General features: G+C 43.6%; 1 protein-coding gene across 1 annotated transcript; it reads left to right on the top strand.

The window, feature by feature from the left end:
• The first annotated feature begins 1,705 nt into the window (after positions 1-1,705).
• Positions 1,706-4,710, top strand: LOC113542443 (chemerin-like receptor 1). Its single transcript, XM_026939996.3, has 2 exons — positions 1,706-1,854; positions 2,208-4,710. Exon 2 carries the CDS (start codon positions 2,218-2,220, stop codon positions 3,160-3,162), a length of 945 nt encoding a protein of 314 aa, XP_026795797.1. The 5' UTR covers positions 1,706-1,854; positions 2,208-2,217; the 3' UTR covers positions 3,163-4,710.
• The last annotated feature ends 11,903 nt before the right edge of the window (positions 4,711-16,613 follow it).

Here is a 16,613-nt window from a genome sequence, read left to right as displayed (position 1 = left end):
GTCTGCTGGAAACAGACATCATTGTACATAACAGTGGGAACAGAGGGAATTTTAAATTATTTTGTCTATGAAGGAGAAAATGGAAACAACAACATCACAGTACAGTTCAAACTACGCCTTCCAGCTCTGAAGACTCTGTTTGTATCGAAGGACTCAACATCTAATTTAAAGAAGCATTTAAGCACGGAAATCATTTTAGCCAGTTTAGGTAAAATTATTATGTTAGTGCTTTGAAATTCCCTGGTTTGCATGATCACAGTTGTAAGGTTGCCGGCTGTGCTGAATTAGCTGGGAAAGTCCTGTATTTTAGTAGAAATTAATATGACTCCCACCACAATCATCCCACTTTTGCTGAATCAAAGTTTTAAACAAATAATAATGTGTTTAGTAAGGACATACTGTATAACAAAGCTTCTAAGATCACGTAGCAAAATGAAAATGATGAAATCTTCAAATTTTCGATCGGTCACTTCCCTTGCAGATACTGCATGTGCTCCACTGTCACTTCTCATTTCCATCATAACCTCAGCTGAAACTCTAAAACTGTTCTCTGAAATGCTTTTCTGACTGACCCAGACTTCTAGAAAATCTGAATTCCTCATAATGAAACACCCTCCCTATGGGAAACAATAGAGAAGAACCGAAAGAATCACAGCTGCAAACACGCATGTGTACACAGAGAGAGAGAGAGAGAGAGAGAGAGAGAGAAAAGAGCCATTGAAATAAATGCAGACAAAATGAAGTGGAAACAGAACTGCACTTTTTAACAACATGCCCTAATTATACACGGATTAAGGAAACATTTCCCTCCACTTCACAACCCAAAAGGGAAAAGTTTGTCCTTGTTTGGCATCAGATTGAACTGATGCCAAACAAGGACAAACTCCCACACTTGCTATGAGAAACCTCAGCAAGTTCAAACCTGACTGCCAGCTTTGTGAAATCCTATCAAAACAAAAGAGCAAGCAGTGGAACAGGACCACCAACCTAACAATAACACCAACACTGCAAACATGCACAACATGCTCAGAAACATTTGGGTAATAAAACAAATCATTGTGTTTTTTCCCCCTTCTTATTGCTATTATTTTATCAAACTTTTTTTTTTTTAATGTAAATGTGTGTAACTGTGTATATCTGTACTTTAATGTTACCAAATGCTTTGGCAATGTAAAGCCTTTTACCATGCCAATAAAACTATTTGAATCTTGAATCTTGAGAGAGACTCTGTGGCAATACTAAACACACACACAGACACACTGTCACAGAGACAGAGAGAGAGAGAGAGAGAGAGAGAGAGATATGAAACTAAACAGAACAGAACCCTGTATTCATATTCAGTCCACTTTCCAAGATTATCTTTGTCATACTCTCTTTGTGAGGACATGCGTAAATCTACATCAAACTAAATATTTGTACATTTGGCTTCAAGCCATTTTAATGTGGGACTTTCAAAATGAAGTGTTTCCAGCCATTGTTTTCAAACATCTATATTTAACAATAAGAAATATCAAATGTACCTACAATAAATTTAGTTAACAAATAAAATGATGTAAAAACTGAGAGTCTAAATTGTGTCTCTTATCTAATACCTTACTTTATGTAAGGACTTGTGTTTTTTTTCATGGAGACTTTTCTCGTGTTTGCACACAGCGCATAAGTTGGAAAATGAAAAGTTACTTGGCTCAGAGGAAGCAGAGTTTTGGTCAGTTGCCAGAACTTCTGTGCAAATTCCTTTAAAGGGGAGTGGAAGAGCGGAATCTGCACTACCCTTTCTGCAAACTCTTTAGCAGTTCACTTTCAATTTTGGAGGCTTATTAAGTACTTCTCAAGGACTGGCTATATTTGTCTGAGGTAAGGAATTTTGAGCTTACTTTGCATTGCATTCATAGTAAAAGAAAGAAACAGAGTATGTGCAAAATTATTCAGCATCATGCAGTATGCATTATATTAATTCTTTTGTTGAGCATTTTTCAACCACGAATGAATTGATATAATGCATACTGCATGATGACTACAAGAGTCATGCAAAGATATAGATAAAAAAAATTTTAAAAGGGGATTGGCAGTAAGCATCTTGCTTCTTATCTAGCACTTAACATTGTGTAAGAACTGGCATGAATGAGAATCAGTCAGATGACTTGGAAGAGCAATAAAAAACAAATATGTCATATTTAATACCTTTTCATTTCACCATCCTTCATCAGACTTGCCAAGATGTCCTTCAATACTACAGACTTTGACTACAATGCTCTGTTGCTTGACCAGAAAAACCAGAATAAGTACTTAAATGCAATCAGAATGCTATACATCAGTGGATATCTCATCATCTGCACCCTTGGCCTGGTTCTCAACCTTTTAGTCATTATAGCAGGCAGCTCTTTCCACCGCAATTCTGACACTGCTAAGTGGGTACTGGCATTAGCCGTGACCCATCTGATCTGCTCAGCATTCCTGCCATTGCAGATCCTCTACAGCTGGTACCACTTCAACTGGCACTATGGAACACCTCTGTGCAAGCTCTCGTCCACCGTATTTTATGCCAGCTTGTTCTCCACAGCAGGTATACTGACTCTCTGGAGTATCACTGACAGGACTGGGAGAAACAAATGCAAAGGAAGGCATTGCACTACATTCCAGCATTCATCAGTAGTCCTGATCATGATTCTGTGCTCCTGGACATTTGCAGTGGTCCTAAGCATCCCATCTTTGTACTCCCGAGAGCTACGATTCACAGCCCTGGGGGAACAGTGCATTGATGACTATGATTTTAGTGATGAGATAATGACAAAAGAAGGAAAAAGAAACCTAACCATTGTAGTTAGTTACAGGTTCCTACTTGGGATTTTGATCCCTGGATTTCTGATGGGTATCTGTCGCAGCTGTCAGCATTATGACGCGGAAAGGAACTTGAAGCGAATCACATGTTTGATAAAAGTGGCTTACTTTGTTTGCTGGACTCCACTGCTGATCATGGGGTTCCTACAGGCCGTCACAAACAGTTTTGATGATTCCTCATATGGATTACCTGTAGCTACTGTGCTGGCTGCAGCTCACTGCTGTGTCAACCCAGTGATCTATCTTTTGGTGAGTCACAACATTAAAATGCAGTGGATGAAACAAGCACAAGAATTGGACCAATCAACCAACAGTTATACTTAATGCCTAGAGGACTACCGACACTATATGCTTTCAGTTATTTTCTGTTATTCGATATTCATTTATTCTCTATTCATGTTTATGCATACACAGTAAAAAATATATACAGTATATACCTTATTTGTTTTATCAGTATGAACCTTATAATGAGGAAGGTTTACTATTTAATTCATTATTTTATCATGAATGAAGCTGACATGAATGTAGCTTTGGATGGTAAACATGTCGGACTGACTTTAAATAAAATGTAATCATGTATCATTTTACACTTTTATATCATTTTGCACTTTCTTTTATGTATGTATTTTTTTAAAAATAATACATTTATAAAAGCATTTATGAAATACTTTTATATGCATTTATCATGAACTAAATAAATGAACTGGTGATCAAGAGAGAAGCTTTACTCTGATTTCAGATCTGGTCTAATATTTATGTCAAAATATGCTTGTTGTAGTAGCTGGATAGTACACAAAATAACCTTTAATTAAGTAGCAACATTTGAATAATACGATCAATATTCTATTGCTATATCCTGGCATTGTTATATTTCACATTAAAGATCATTGGGTAAAAAGTTCCAAATTGGAAATACATAAAGATTACATAAACCATTTCTGAGGCTTATGTCTGAGACATCTGTAGAAAGAGCACAGATGCACAGGCATTTTTGACACCTTCAAAGGACAGGCAACGTTCTACCTTCCTGCCTCTCTTTAGAGCCAGAGGCATCTGAGACCAGAGGCATCAAGATTCTGCTGTATTTGGATCCTATGTATGCCCACCAAGGAGCTAGCCATTCGGGATATGTCCAACCTTCTCTACTCCTTGCTCCTATGGCTAGATGGGCTGTTCAACTGGCCATAAAATTGACCAGTTCTCACATATTGCCACATGCTAGTCCGCTAAATCATCCAGGCAGCATGAGGTTGGCTGGCTGTCTTCACCTTGCACAGAACCTCCTCTGGTATCTTTCTCTTTTTGTCTATCCATGGTTACCTTCACTGAGATCGACTCACCTACCAGAACTGTAAATTGGTAAAGCAGTGTATGCCTGGGAGAGTGGCGACTGTTCCCAGATGTGATGTCCCAGATCTGGAACAACGTTTGTAGGTGTCCCTAGAGTACCAGGACAGCCCACTGGGACAGGATGCACTGGCCCTAGACTGGCTCCACCATTTACTGTATGTCTTTCCATCTCTGCCACTGATTCCCATGTTGCACAGAATTCAGCAATGAGACCAGAGTTCTACTTGGGCTTTAATTGTAAGTCAAATTAGACAATCGACAAATAACTATAAATTTTAAGTATGTTAGTCTGTTTATATCAGCTACAATATGCTTTACATGTAGCATTATGAAGTTATACCCAAACCAATATGGGTCGGTTTGACCCAAGATCTAGCTTACATTAAAAAAAAAATGAATAAATTAGAGTGTGAAATTAATAATAATAAGATATAATAATCTAAAAGTTCACAAGATAGAATAAATTTACATACAATCTCATTTAAAATGGTAATTATCAGTTCCCAGAAATCTCATTCTTGGATTCAGAGGTATTGCAGAATTTTACCCTTTTAATTCATATATAAAACTAGTCTGATTTCCAATAGTTCAGTCAATGTATAATGACAATTTGAAGCAAGATTTCAGTTAATGAGGGTCGCATTCATTAATAGAGTGACTGAAACACTGTATTGAAGACAAAATTTCAGTAGACCACTCACCACTGCACATCAATGGAACAACTGTGGAGAGAGTCAAAAGCTCCAGGTTTCTTGGTGTGCACATGACGGAGGACCTCTACTGGACTGTCAACACCACCTGCCTAGCCAAGAGGCCCAGCAGCACCTGCACTTCCTACAGAGGCTGAAGAGAGCCAAACTACCCCCTCCCATCCTCACCACAGTCTACAGAGGAACGATAGAGAGTGTCCTGACCAGCTGTCTCACAGTGTGGAACAAGAACTGCACAGCCTCTGACCGCAAGACCCTACAGCAAATTGTGAGAACAGCTGAAAAAGATCATCGAAGTCTCTCTGCCCACCATCGGCACTTTGTACAACTACTGCAGCATTGTAGATGACCCCTCTCACCCCTCTCATGGACTCTTCACCCTCTTGCCATCTGGCAGAAGGTACAGGAGCATCCGTGCCACCACCAGCAGTCTCCACAACAGTTTCTTCTACAGTTCTTCTGTCATGTTCTGATGCAGGAAATGGCGCCAGGTAACGCAGAGCAGCCTTTAAGCATGGTCATCAATTACAACTCTCAGAACTCAGAGTGGCCTACAAACATGGCCATCACAAACTCTCACATTCATGTTCACCTTCATTCTGATTGCACACACCTGGACTCAATTACACAATCACTGCCAGCAATATTTAGGGTTAACTTCACCACAGTACATTGTATAGTACAAAGTATCCCGTACCTGCAATACCAAGCCTTTTGCTCTACTGCTCTAGTGTTTATGGGCACATCTACGCCTATGGTTTTTGGTTTATGTGTTTGTCTTTTGCTCAGTTAACTCTGTTTGCACATCACCTGACTGCTGCCTGTTTCCTGACTCAGATCCTGCTTTATGTTTTGGATTTGTTTACTTGTTTGAAAATAAAAACCCTTAACCTGCAACTGTCACCATCTCCACTGCCTGACACTCATACATTGGGTCAATGGATTCCAACATTTTTCTAAAGCCCTCCTTTTCTGCTGTATCGAGGAACCATGTCTTTTGCTAAAACTATGTCACTACTTCAGTGATTTTCTTGTAATACAGTGTGTATTTTGAAAGCAAAGTTGCTAGTATGCGCTGTTTAGCAGCTGGTTCATTTTTAGCAGTTTTGCTGGATGCACCATCCCCTCTTTACTTTACTGTCTCTTATTACTGAACCAGGTGCATGACTTCTCTATCCAAACCATTTCCAAACAACCAACGTAAGGTTACCACTCTTTTTTTTTTAACACTATTTCTTCCTTTTGAGTGGTGGAAGCCTCATTGCTGCATCCATTTTGGTTTAACATAATGGCTATGGATGTGAGACCTGTGGATGCCCGCAACCATGCACTGCTGGAGTCCCGTTGGGGTCTGTATAAACATGGTGCACTCCTGGAAATTTGCAGAGTCCCTCAAAGACTGATTGATATCATCTGAGCAGGCTGAAAGTGAGATTGCATCAAAATTCTATATGAGGTTGAGCTGGCTAAAGGCTTGTCTGTTGAGAAAAAAGTGTCTGATGCACTTGCAAAGTAGAACGGAAGATGGGCTTGTTGGTGGTGTGTTTTGGTGGTGTGTGCCTTATGCTTTATAGGCAATTTCTCTGCTGCTGTCCTGGGCGAGACACATACCTCTGCATCAGTGTCCAACTTGAAATCAACTAGCTCGCCTCCAATGTTCAGCTTTGTCTACCATGACCCTTGAGCTGACATCCTGCTTTATGTACTGCCCCTATGACTAGAGTGTCAATATCATCGCATTCTTGGAATAATCTGTATTGGCCTAACCTGCACATTGATGCAAAATGATTTTTCTTTTCACATTTAAAACAGTCAGGATTATACAGAGGGCTTTTGCATGGTTTGTGAGTTTTCCCATAGTGCTTGAATGTTTTGCCTGTTTGTGCACTGACCCTTGCAACTTTGCAGTCCTAGAGCCAAGACCCAAAACCCAAGGGCCAATAAAAAAAAAAGCTCCAGAAATAGCTGGAAGCAATGGGTACAGTCAGCACAGAGAAAACAGAGAAAAAGACTTCATTACTGAAGAAAAGGCATGTTAAACCTTGTTTGAAGTTCACTACAGAATATTTGGAGAAGTCTATAGATCAATATGACGTGCCATGTTTGTAGGTGAAATGTCTCCGCATATGACCCTAAAAATGGTATACCCACATTGAAGTTCGGAGGTGGAAGCATCATGGTGGAATCCAAATTACTGAAGAGAAGATAAATGGAGCCAAGTGCTGAGAAATTCTTGAGAAGAAACTGCCATCTGCTGGGACAATGAGAATGAGACATGGATGGACCTTCCAGCAGGACAACAATCCACAACATACTGCAAAGTAGACTCTCAATTGGTTTCATAGGAAGAAAATAAACCCAATAGAAAATTTGTGGAATGAACTGAAGATCAATATTTACCAGTGGGCCCTCTGGAATCTTCAAGATCTTAAATCTTAAAGATGAATGCGAAGAAGAATGGGACAAAATCCCACCTAAACATTGTAAGAGATTAGTTTCTTCATAAGGGAAGCATCTTGCAGCTGTCATTCCAAACAAAGCTTTTTCCCCAAGTATTACATGAATTTCAGTTAGCGGGTCAATACTTTTTGTGGTAACCTGTGTCATTTCACTTTATTACAAATAACTTTTTTTTTTAATAGCTTGGAAAATTAAGATTTGTGTAAATCGAGCTGTGTAGTTTGAGATTTTTTGGTCTAAGTTTCATGTGAATAGCTGCATTGGAAATATATTTAATAAAATTTTTTTTGAGGTATTGAATACTTATTTCCCTCAGTAATATCCAGCAACAGCTTGTGACTACAGATATTGGTGGAGAAGGATGACATTAATAATGATATAACCTCAAAAAAATTAAATTAGGATGCTTTCACACTTAAGCTATGCTATAAGTTAAAACCTAGTGAACCCATAATATGCTGTTGTGTGTTGACAACACAGTCATCCAGTATACAGTCTAGCAGCACATTTTGAGTGCTTTCAGATGCACCTTTGCTCAGCTGTGTTTGCTACAGCAGATGTGCTTCCTGTGTGTTAGATAAATACATTAGAGATAATATCATTAACCAGGGTTGCCAGGTAGACCAAAATTTCCAGCAAAACTACAGCTCAATAATCGCAAAAGTCCTAGCCCAAAAAATTCAGGCACTGGAAAACACACACACACATTTAGATGCACTATATGCCTTTACACATTGTATAAACAGTACTGTTAATGAGTACATACATTTTATTTACTTTTTATAGTATTAAGCCTGGACCTATATTTTCAGGCCTTAAAATTTCCTTTATTCATTTATTGTGTTGTGGTGGTTTGCTCTTCACGGATTGAAAGTTCTCAGAAGTTCATATAACCACATCTGAAGGAACGAGAAATGGCACTTCTCAGATTTTAAGTGTCTACATTCGGGAACTTACGTTCCCCTCTGAAAGTATTGGAACAGCAAGGCCAATTCTTTTATTTTTGCTCTACACTGAAGACATTTGGGTTTGAGATCAAAAGATGAATATGAGATGATAGATCAGAATTTTAGCTTTCATTTCCTGATTTTTATATCTAGATATATCAGAGAGTTTCTGCTAGGAATTTTTGGTGTCTGTCACAGTGTCTGGGAATGAAGCAGTTTACTGGACTGGAGTATAATTCCTGTCATATGTTAATTACTACTGCTCAGAGAAAACACTGAAATTTTGGGCTATACAAATATGACACCATCAAGTAATATTAACATTTATTTAACATTTTTTTTGCATACAGTTAACATTTAAATAAACATAAATAAAATAGTCAGCAGGCCTGTGAATGCAACAAACCATTGAGAACAAGAAAACTTTCTTCTAACGAAAAATATTACTTTATGACACTTCTGCTAATAACATTTTATTTATCTTTTTTTTTTAACTTTATTTTAAGAACTGCATTTTAAGAACTACCCAAACATTACCTCACAATGCATATTGTCTGACATTTCTGCTTCTTTGCAGCTGGACCGGATCATATGTCTCCGTGACCTCAACAAGTTCCTCACTGTCTCAGTTAGGCTGATCAGAATTGCCTGCTTTTAGCAAGAAATTTTTATGAGTTGACCGTTTGTCTGTTTAACTGCGCGATTGTAGAGTGAATATTTGTTGGTAGATCTCAGCATTAGCCACCTTAAGTTACGCAAGCAAGAGGAAAATTGTACTTTGCAATTGAGAAAAGCAGTATCTGACTGGGTAAGAGGAATTTTAATTTTGGACTTGAATAGAGTGTATAGTGTATGACTGTGTAACAGGAATTTTTAATTCTGTAATTGAATAATGTATTTGCATTTTCTGTGCATGTCAGCAGAAAGTTTCGCCTATAAGTCCAACCAGAGAGTCCGTCCCTCAAACAAACCCCCAGTGACGTGCTCGTCACTACCATTAGCATTACTTAGCTACGATGTGTACTTCGCTAGTTGTCTAATTTTCTCAGATAAAAATGGATATTAAGGAGAATTGGAAACCATTTAGCAAACTACACTAATCCCATTGTAATTCCTGTCTCATTTTTTGAACATGACCACTGTAACTGTGATTTGCTAGAAAACAACGATTCCCCTTCAGGAACTCGAGCTGCGTCACGAAACGCTATGGGAACGCCCCCGCGTGACCGCGCTCTGAATCACGTGTCTAATCCGTCCAATGGATGTGCGAGACGTCACGGGCGGGGTGACGTAGCGACCCGGAAGCATAAAAGCCCGAGCGGCGAGCCCCGCGTTAGCTTCCTGTTTTCAGCAAGCGCTCTATGTTTATTGTCTGTCTTTTTTCCGTCTTGTTTGTGTTTTATCGGCGGCATGCCTAAAGCCAAAGATAAGACAAAGGGCGAGAGCGGGCAGCGCTTCAGGCTGTGCGTTGTGCGTTGCCTGTTTGGGAGCGGAGCACGCTCAGTCGGCTCTCGAGGGAGCTGGCTGTGCACATTGCGAGCGTTTACCGCTGCGCACTCTCCGCTCCCGCTGGGCTCTCTTTGAGGAGGGAGCCCTCACTAGCGTGCCTCGCGGTGCCGGCCCCGCTTCTGCCGAGGCAGAGCAGCGGTTGCGCTCGTGGGGCTCGCAGATGGACCTGGCGGATGAGCGTTTTCTACACAGTAGGCCGCCACCTCCACCCCGGAGCCTGCCCTTTTTTCCGGACCTCCACACTGAGGTGTCGAGGTCCTGGAATAGGCCATTTTCAGCCCGGTTGTTCAGCCCCACATCTTCCCATTACGCTAATGTGGCGGGGCTGGACTACTCCGGTTACAGGGCGATGCCCAGGGTTGAACAGACGCTAGCCAGCTATCTGTCCCCTGCTGCTGCATCGTCCCTGAAGGCTCCGGCGTTGCCTACCAAGCTGCTGCGGACCACCTCAGCGCTGGTAGGCAAGGCGTACACGGCAGCAGGTCAGGCCGGTGCGTGTCTGCACACCATGGCGGTGTTACAGGCGTACCAGGCTGACCTGCTTAAAGAGCTGGATGAGCAGGGGGAGAGTACGTCTGAGCAGGTAGCTGAGCTCAGGCGGGCCGCTGATCTGAGAGGCATCTCTGGCTGACCCTGTCCGATATGAAAGAGAAGGAAAGGTTCGTGCTCATGGACGCCCCGCTTACTCCCTCGGGCCTGTTTGGCGACGCGGTAGACTCCGTCGTCAAGAGATACCAGCAGGCCCGTGCTCAGGCGGCGGCGTTCCAGCGGTTCCTCTCCCGTCGCTCTCTAGCTCGTGGGGCTGCTGGGCAGGGGCAGCCCCCTCCGTGTACGGCCCCCTCCTACAGAGAGGCCCAAAAACAGAGCGTCGCCTCCCGTGCTCCCCCGAGGCGGGAGCAGGAGTCGCGATGACGCTCTGGGCCTGGCCCTTCGGACACTAAGGCGGATCTGAGGACCATCCTCATGTCCAGGAGGGCCGCGGCTAAGAAGCCCTGACGGTTTTGGCCCAGGGCTTCCGAGGGCGGGCCCCTCTGGGGCGACGCGGCGTACACCTCATCTCACGGTGCCCGGGTCCCCCCAGTGCCCTCAGGAGGTCGATCTGCCAACCCTGCCACCTATGGTGCTTCAGGGCGCAGCGGTCTCCGGCGAGCGCCTCTCCCAGTTCTCGCCCGGCAATGTAGCGGGTCTGGGAGGCTCGCGGCCTCTCCTGAGGCCTTCGCAGCGGTTAGCTCATTTCCCCCATGTCGGTTTGCCGCCTCAGGGCACCCAGCTAACTGCTTCTATTACACCAGAGGTCAGTCTCGAGAGACTGATTCCCTTAGTGAGCTTTCTAGCAGCGTGGAAACTTCTGCCGAATGTGTCTCATTGGGTCCTGCGTACTGTAGAAAGAGGCTACCGAATTCAGTTCGGCTCGTCTCCACCTCGTTTTTCTGGGGTTCTTCCCACTGTGGTGGGTCCCGAGCAGGCTCTGGTATTGGAGCAGGAAGTACATACTCTCCTGAGGAAGGAGGCCATCAAGGTGGTCCCTCCTCACGACAGAGAGTCAGGGTTCTACAGCCGGTACTTCATTGTTCCCAAGAAGGGGGGAGGGCTGCGTCCCATTTTGGACTTGCGCCAATTGAACCTCTCAGTCACTCGACTGAAGTTCAGGATGCTTACGGTCACTCAGGTCGTGTCTCAGATCAGGTCCGAGGACTGGTTCGTCACGATCGACCTACAAGATGCGTATTTCCACATCTCCATCCTTCCCCCGCACAGGAAGTTCCTGATGTTCGCTTTCGGGGGCGAAGCTTACCAGTATCGGGTTCTTCCCTTCGGCCTAGCACTCTCACCCCGCACCTTCACGAAGTGCGTGGATGCTGCCCTGGCTCCTATGCGACTACAGGGCATCCGCATACTGAACTATATCGACGACTGGTTGATTTTAGCTCATTCAGAGCAGGTGGCGGCTCGGCATCGAGATGTCGTTCTCGCCCATATGAAGGAACTGGGGTTAAGACTAAACGCCGAGAAAAGCGTGCTTTCTCCAGCTCAGAGAACCGCTTATCTAGGCGTCGTGTGGGATTCGACCACGATGCAGACACGTTTGTCTCCTGCTCGGATCGAGTCGGTCCTCGCAGCGGTCGCGAGAGTGAAAGTAGGCCGGTCACTCACTGTAAAGCAGTTTCAGAGACTGCTGGGCCTATTGGCGGCTGCGTCCAACGTGATACCGTTTGGCCTGCTGCACATGAGACCCCTACAGTGGTGGCTCAAGACCAGGGTTTTTTTCCGAAACAGAGGAAACCCGCTCCGCATGATCAAGGTCACGCGGCGATGCCGCCGTGCCTTAGCTGTGTGGAGAGAACTTGGGTTCTTGTCTCAGGGCCCGGTCCTGGGAGCTCCTGGTCGCCGCGTAGTGCTAGCGACGGATGCGTCCCTCACCGGATGGGGAGCGGTCATGAGTGGCCGTCCTGCCCGTGGTCTGTGGAGCGGCCACCATCTCACTTGGCACATCAACCGCCTGGAGATGCTGGCCGTGTTTCTAGCTCTGAAACACTTTCTCCCAGACCTAAGAGGCCGCCACGTGTTGGTGCGCACCGACAACACGACGGTGGTCTCTTACATCAACCGCCAGGGAGGTCTGCGTTCGCGCCCCCTTTACAGGCTGGCGCTCCAGATCCTTGTGTGGTCCCAAGGGAACCTCCTCTCATTGAGAGCGGCCTACATCCCTGGTCATCTCAACGTGGGAGCGGACGCCCTGTCGAAGCAGGGGCCGGTGCCCGGGGAATGGAGACTCCACCCCGAGGTGGTGGAGCTCATATGGCATATATGCTGCACATGAGACCCCTACAGTGGTGGCTCAAGACCAGGGTTTTTTTCCGAAACAGAGGAAACCCGCTCCGCATGATCAAGGTGTTATACGGCCGGTCGTGCTGCAGGCTTTCTGTCTTTCCCTTTCCCTTCAGGGAGCCCGACCATCGGAAGCTCAATTGTACGTGTCCAGTGCGAGCACTGGACGCGTACGTCCACAGAACTGCCCTGTGGAGAAAGGCGGACCAGTTGCTTGTGTGCTTTGGTCCCCCTAAGAGGGGTTTTCCAGCTTCTAAGCAGACCCTCAGCCGGTGGATTGTAGAATCCATTTCTCTGGCTTTCGAGTCCTCTGGTCTCCCCAGTCCCCTGGGGGTCAAGGCTCACTCTACCCGAGTGGTGGCGGCCTCTAAGGCCTTTCTGGCAGGTGTGTCCTTACAGGACATCTGCAACGCGGCGGGATGGTCCACGCCCCTGACCTTTGCCAGGTTTTATGACCTAGATGCGCGAGCCACTCCCGGCTCCTCTGTCCTTGTGCCTTAGGCTTGCCTCCTCCTGAAGGCAGGGACTCGTAAGTCTGGCGGTGTGGGTATACTCGTTCCCATAGCGTTTCGTGACGCAGCTCGAGTTCCTGAAGGGGAACGTCTCCAGGTTACGTATGTAACCACGGTTCCCAGAGGGAACGAGACGCTGCGTCTCGGTGCCACACTTCCGGCGTCCCTGCGGCGCTTGCTTCATTTTCCAGTAAGCTAACGCGGGGCTCGCCGCTCGGGCTTTTATGCTTCCGGGTCGCTACGTCACCCCGCCCGTGACGTCTCACCCATCCATTGGACGGATTAGACACGTGATTCAGAGCGCGGTAACGCGGGGGCGTTCCCATAGCGTTTCGTGACTCAGCGTCTCGTTCCCCCCCCCCCCCGAGGCCTCACCTGACTTTTTTCAAGCTGTCTAAAATGCCCTAAAATATTTTCACATTATCTTCATGGTTTAATCATGGCAAATACTTATGAGTGAATTTCAGGATTAGCTGATATCTAAGAATAACAGTGTGAATTCATCAGGTGAGTGTTTCTCTCCTCCCTATACTGTTTTTTGTCTGATTGATGTTACTACAGTCAGCTAACTGACAGGAAAGGTCAAACAGCCAAATTGAAAACAGTGTCTCTGGGTTTGAAAAATGGCTTAATAAATAAAATACTTTCTTTTTTAATGGGACTAGGTGGCTGTCAATATACTTTGACTGGCCATCTGGGCCCATATGTATAAAACTTCTCAGAAATGCTCTTAAGAATAGTCTTAAGCTTTGACTTAAGTGTCAAAAAATTCTTAGTAAAAAGTAGGACTTTTCTAAGAGTAGGAGACTTTTATAAAGAAGCTAAAAGCAACTTTCAGTAAAGTCTAAGGCTGATTCTTAAGTGTTGTGAACTAAGGACTACAATGATGTCAACCCAAAATGGCCGCCCTTGACCTCTGAATCAGCCAATAGTGAGCCTGCAAGGGTGAAGTCACAGCAGCATGACATGATTCATTTATGGTTTAAGACATTACAATTACTTTAATATTTAAATTTATTTATTTATTTATTTAAATTATTTTAGCATTATGTGCAAAGATATTACAAATAAATGCATGCATTTATTTTACACAATTTTGCACAATTTTAATTATGAGCAATTAATTAAATGGACAAATGTGATGCTATTTAATTAACTAAGCTGATGAATCACAGCATTCTAAATTGCACTCACGTGTATATAAAGGAAAGACTAGAAAGTTGCAAACCATTAAAAATGAATTCTAAAAGAAAACCAAACTGGTCCAAAAAAAGAAAATCTTCTTCTAGTGCAGTCAGTCCTTAAATGGAAGGAGGTGATAAGAGGAAAATTCAGTCCAAATTTAACAAGTAAGGACAAAAAAAATGCATGGCAACACATTGCAGTGAGTGTAAATGCAGCATTTTCTCATACAAGACGTTCAGCAGAGAACTGTGAGAAAAGGTGATACAATGTTTTGGCAACAGTATGCAAGGAAATTGCAGCATACAAAGAAAGCATGCGAGCCACTGGTACATTTTATTTCAGCCTTATTATACCCTTTTTTGTATTAAATGACTGTTTCCATGAGCAGCTGAGTTCTTGTCAAATAGGTGGAGGCCCTCCATGTAATCCTCTATCTGAGATTGCTGAGATAGTAGAGGAGATATTGGGAATGGCCAATCCTTCCATCTGTGGCATTGCAGATGCCCCAGACCCTGCACTGCTCAAACTGAAGGAGTTTCAGAGATGGTAAGAAGGAAATGATACATGTAATAATGTGTTAGCCTTGACTTTAGTTACTTTAATCTACGGACGTGGAAAAAAAATACACATCGGATTCAATAAACATGTTTGCACTCTTTAATATTTTCTGCATGTGAATGTAGTGTGGATGATGCTGGAGCCGGTCCATCCGACGCATCTTCTCCTGTATCATCTCAGGACATCTCCCCGTGTCTTCCAGATGAGCCTTCTGAGGATGACGAGTGTCTTAAAAGAAAAAAGCTCAATTTACAAATAAAGTTGCTGGAAATTCAAAATGAATATTACGCAGTAAAACTGAAAAGATTAAAGAATAGTCAATGATTGTACATATGTTTTTTGCAAATAAAATGGTGAGATGACAAATTTGTGTGTTACTTATTGTCTACAAGTTTTGCTTACCCAAAATGTAAGTTAGCAAAGCAGTCCCTTATTGACTCTCTCCCTCAAATGCTTTGTAATGTGTGGTCAGTGGTATTGTCATCATTCTCATCATAATCATGATCACTGTCATCATCATCATCATCATCATGATCATCAGTAAGCAGTGGGAGGTTATGTGCTTTGCAAATATTGTGCAAAATGCCACAAGCCATAATAATGCGACAAGCACGCTCAGGGGAGTGTCGAATCTCTCCATGAAGGACATGGAATCTCCTTTTCAGCTGTCCAATTCCTCTCTCCACCACAGCTCTTGTTAGTTTGTGTGCTCTTCATGACGCAAAACCAATAAAAGAACAGCTCACGTAAGTCAAGAATGCACTCATTGAACTAAATTGGTACCTCGTCTACAGTTCAGTCCAGTACAGTACCTGTTATAATTAAGCTGCTGTTCTCCCTGTGGTCTTCTATAAGGGGTGAGAAGCCAGCGTTTTAAAGGGTATCCTGAGTCACCCAGCAGATGACATCCAGGATGAACATAATTTTGTTCGAATAACCCTGTGAGGCCACCCTGTGAAAGAACTTGAGCATCATGTGTTGACCCTGGCCATTTTGGCACAAGATCCAGGATCTTGTAACTGGCATCAAACACAACTTGAACACTGATGCTGTGGAATCCTTTTGTATTTATGTAGGTCTCCACATTTACTGTTGGAGCTGATGCGAACATGAGTGCCGTCGATGGCTCCAACAACTCCAGGGAAGCCCGCAATCCGCATAAAAGCCGCTTGCTTTTGCTGTATAGTTTGAGGGTCAGTTGGGAAGTCAATAAACTGCCTTATTATATTTGGTGTGGTTAGTGCCATAATAGTACTATTTAAGCTCCTGCTGACTGTGGACTGTGATGGGCCTAAGTCATCACTGGTGCATTGCTGCATTTTTCCAGTCGCCAAAAAACGCAGAGTCATTATGACTTTCATTTCTGCAGTTAAAGCATTGTTTCGTAGCGTGGGAGAAGTTATTGAATTTCTGACTAGGTCAGTAACAAAAAGAATACCTTGCCGATCAAGCCTGTATCGTTTTATCAACTCCCTGTCATCATATAATTCTAACACATTCTTTCGTTGTTGGAAAGTGCACAGTCTCCTCCTCTCTGCTGCCATGTTGTTACTCCTAAATAAGTTAAGAGACCTCTTTGGAACCTTTATGAATCACATTTATTCTTAAGTTTAGGAATAAGAGTAAAATTATGTCATTCTTAGAATTTTGACACACTTGAGACTAAAATTTTACTCCGAGCGGCTTTATACATGTGGCCTCAGGTCTTTAAATGT

The sequence above is a fragment of the Pangasianodon hypophthalmus genome, chromosome 24, assembly GCF_027358585.1.
Source record: "Pangasianodon hypophthalmus isolate fPanHyp1 chromosome 24, fPanHyp1.pri, whole genome shotgun sequence".
Taxonomy (NCBI): Eukaryota; Metazoa; Chordata; class Actinopteri; order Siluriformes; family Pangasiidae; genus Pangasianodon; species Pangasianodon hypophthalmus.
Note: the sequence above shows the minus strand (reverse complement) of the source record. Positions and strands in the feature narration are given on the sequence as shown.

Excerpts from the sequence above, each read along its gene's own strand:
- LOC113542443 (XM_026939996.3), top strand. The coding sequence starts at position 2,218 with ATGTCCTTCAATACTACAGACTTTGACTACAATGCTCTGTTGCTTGAC.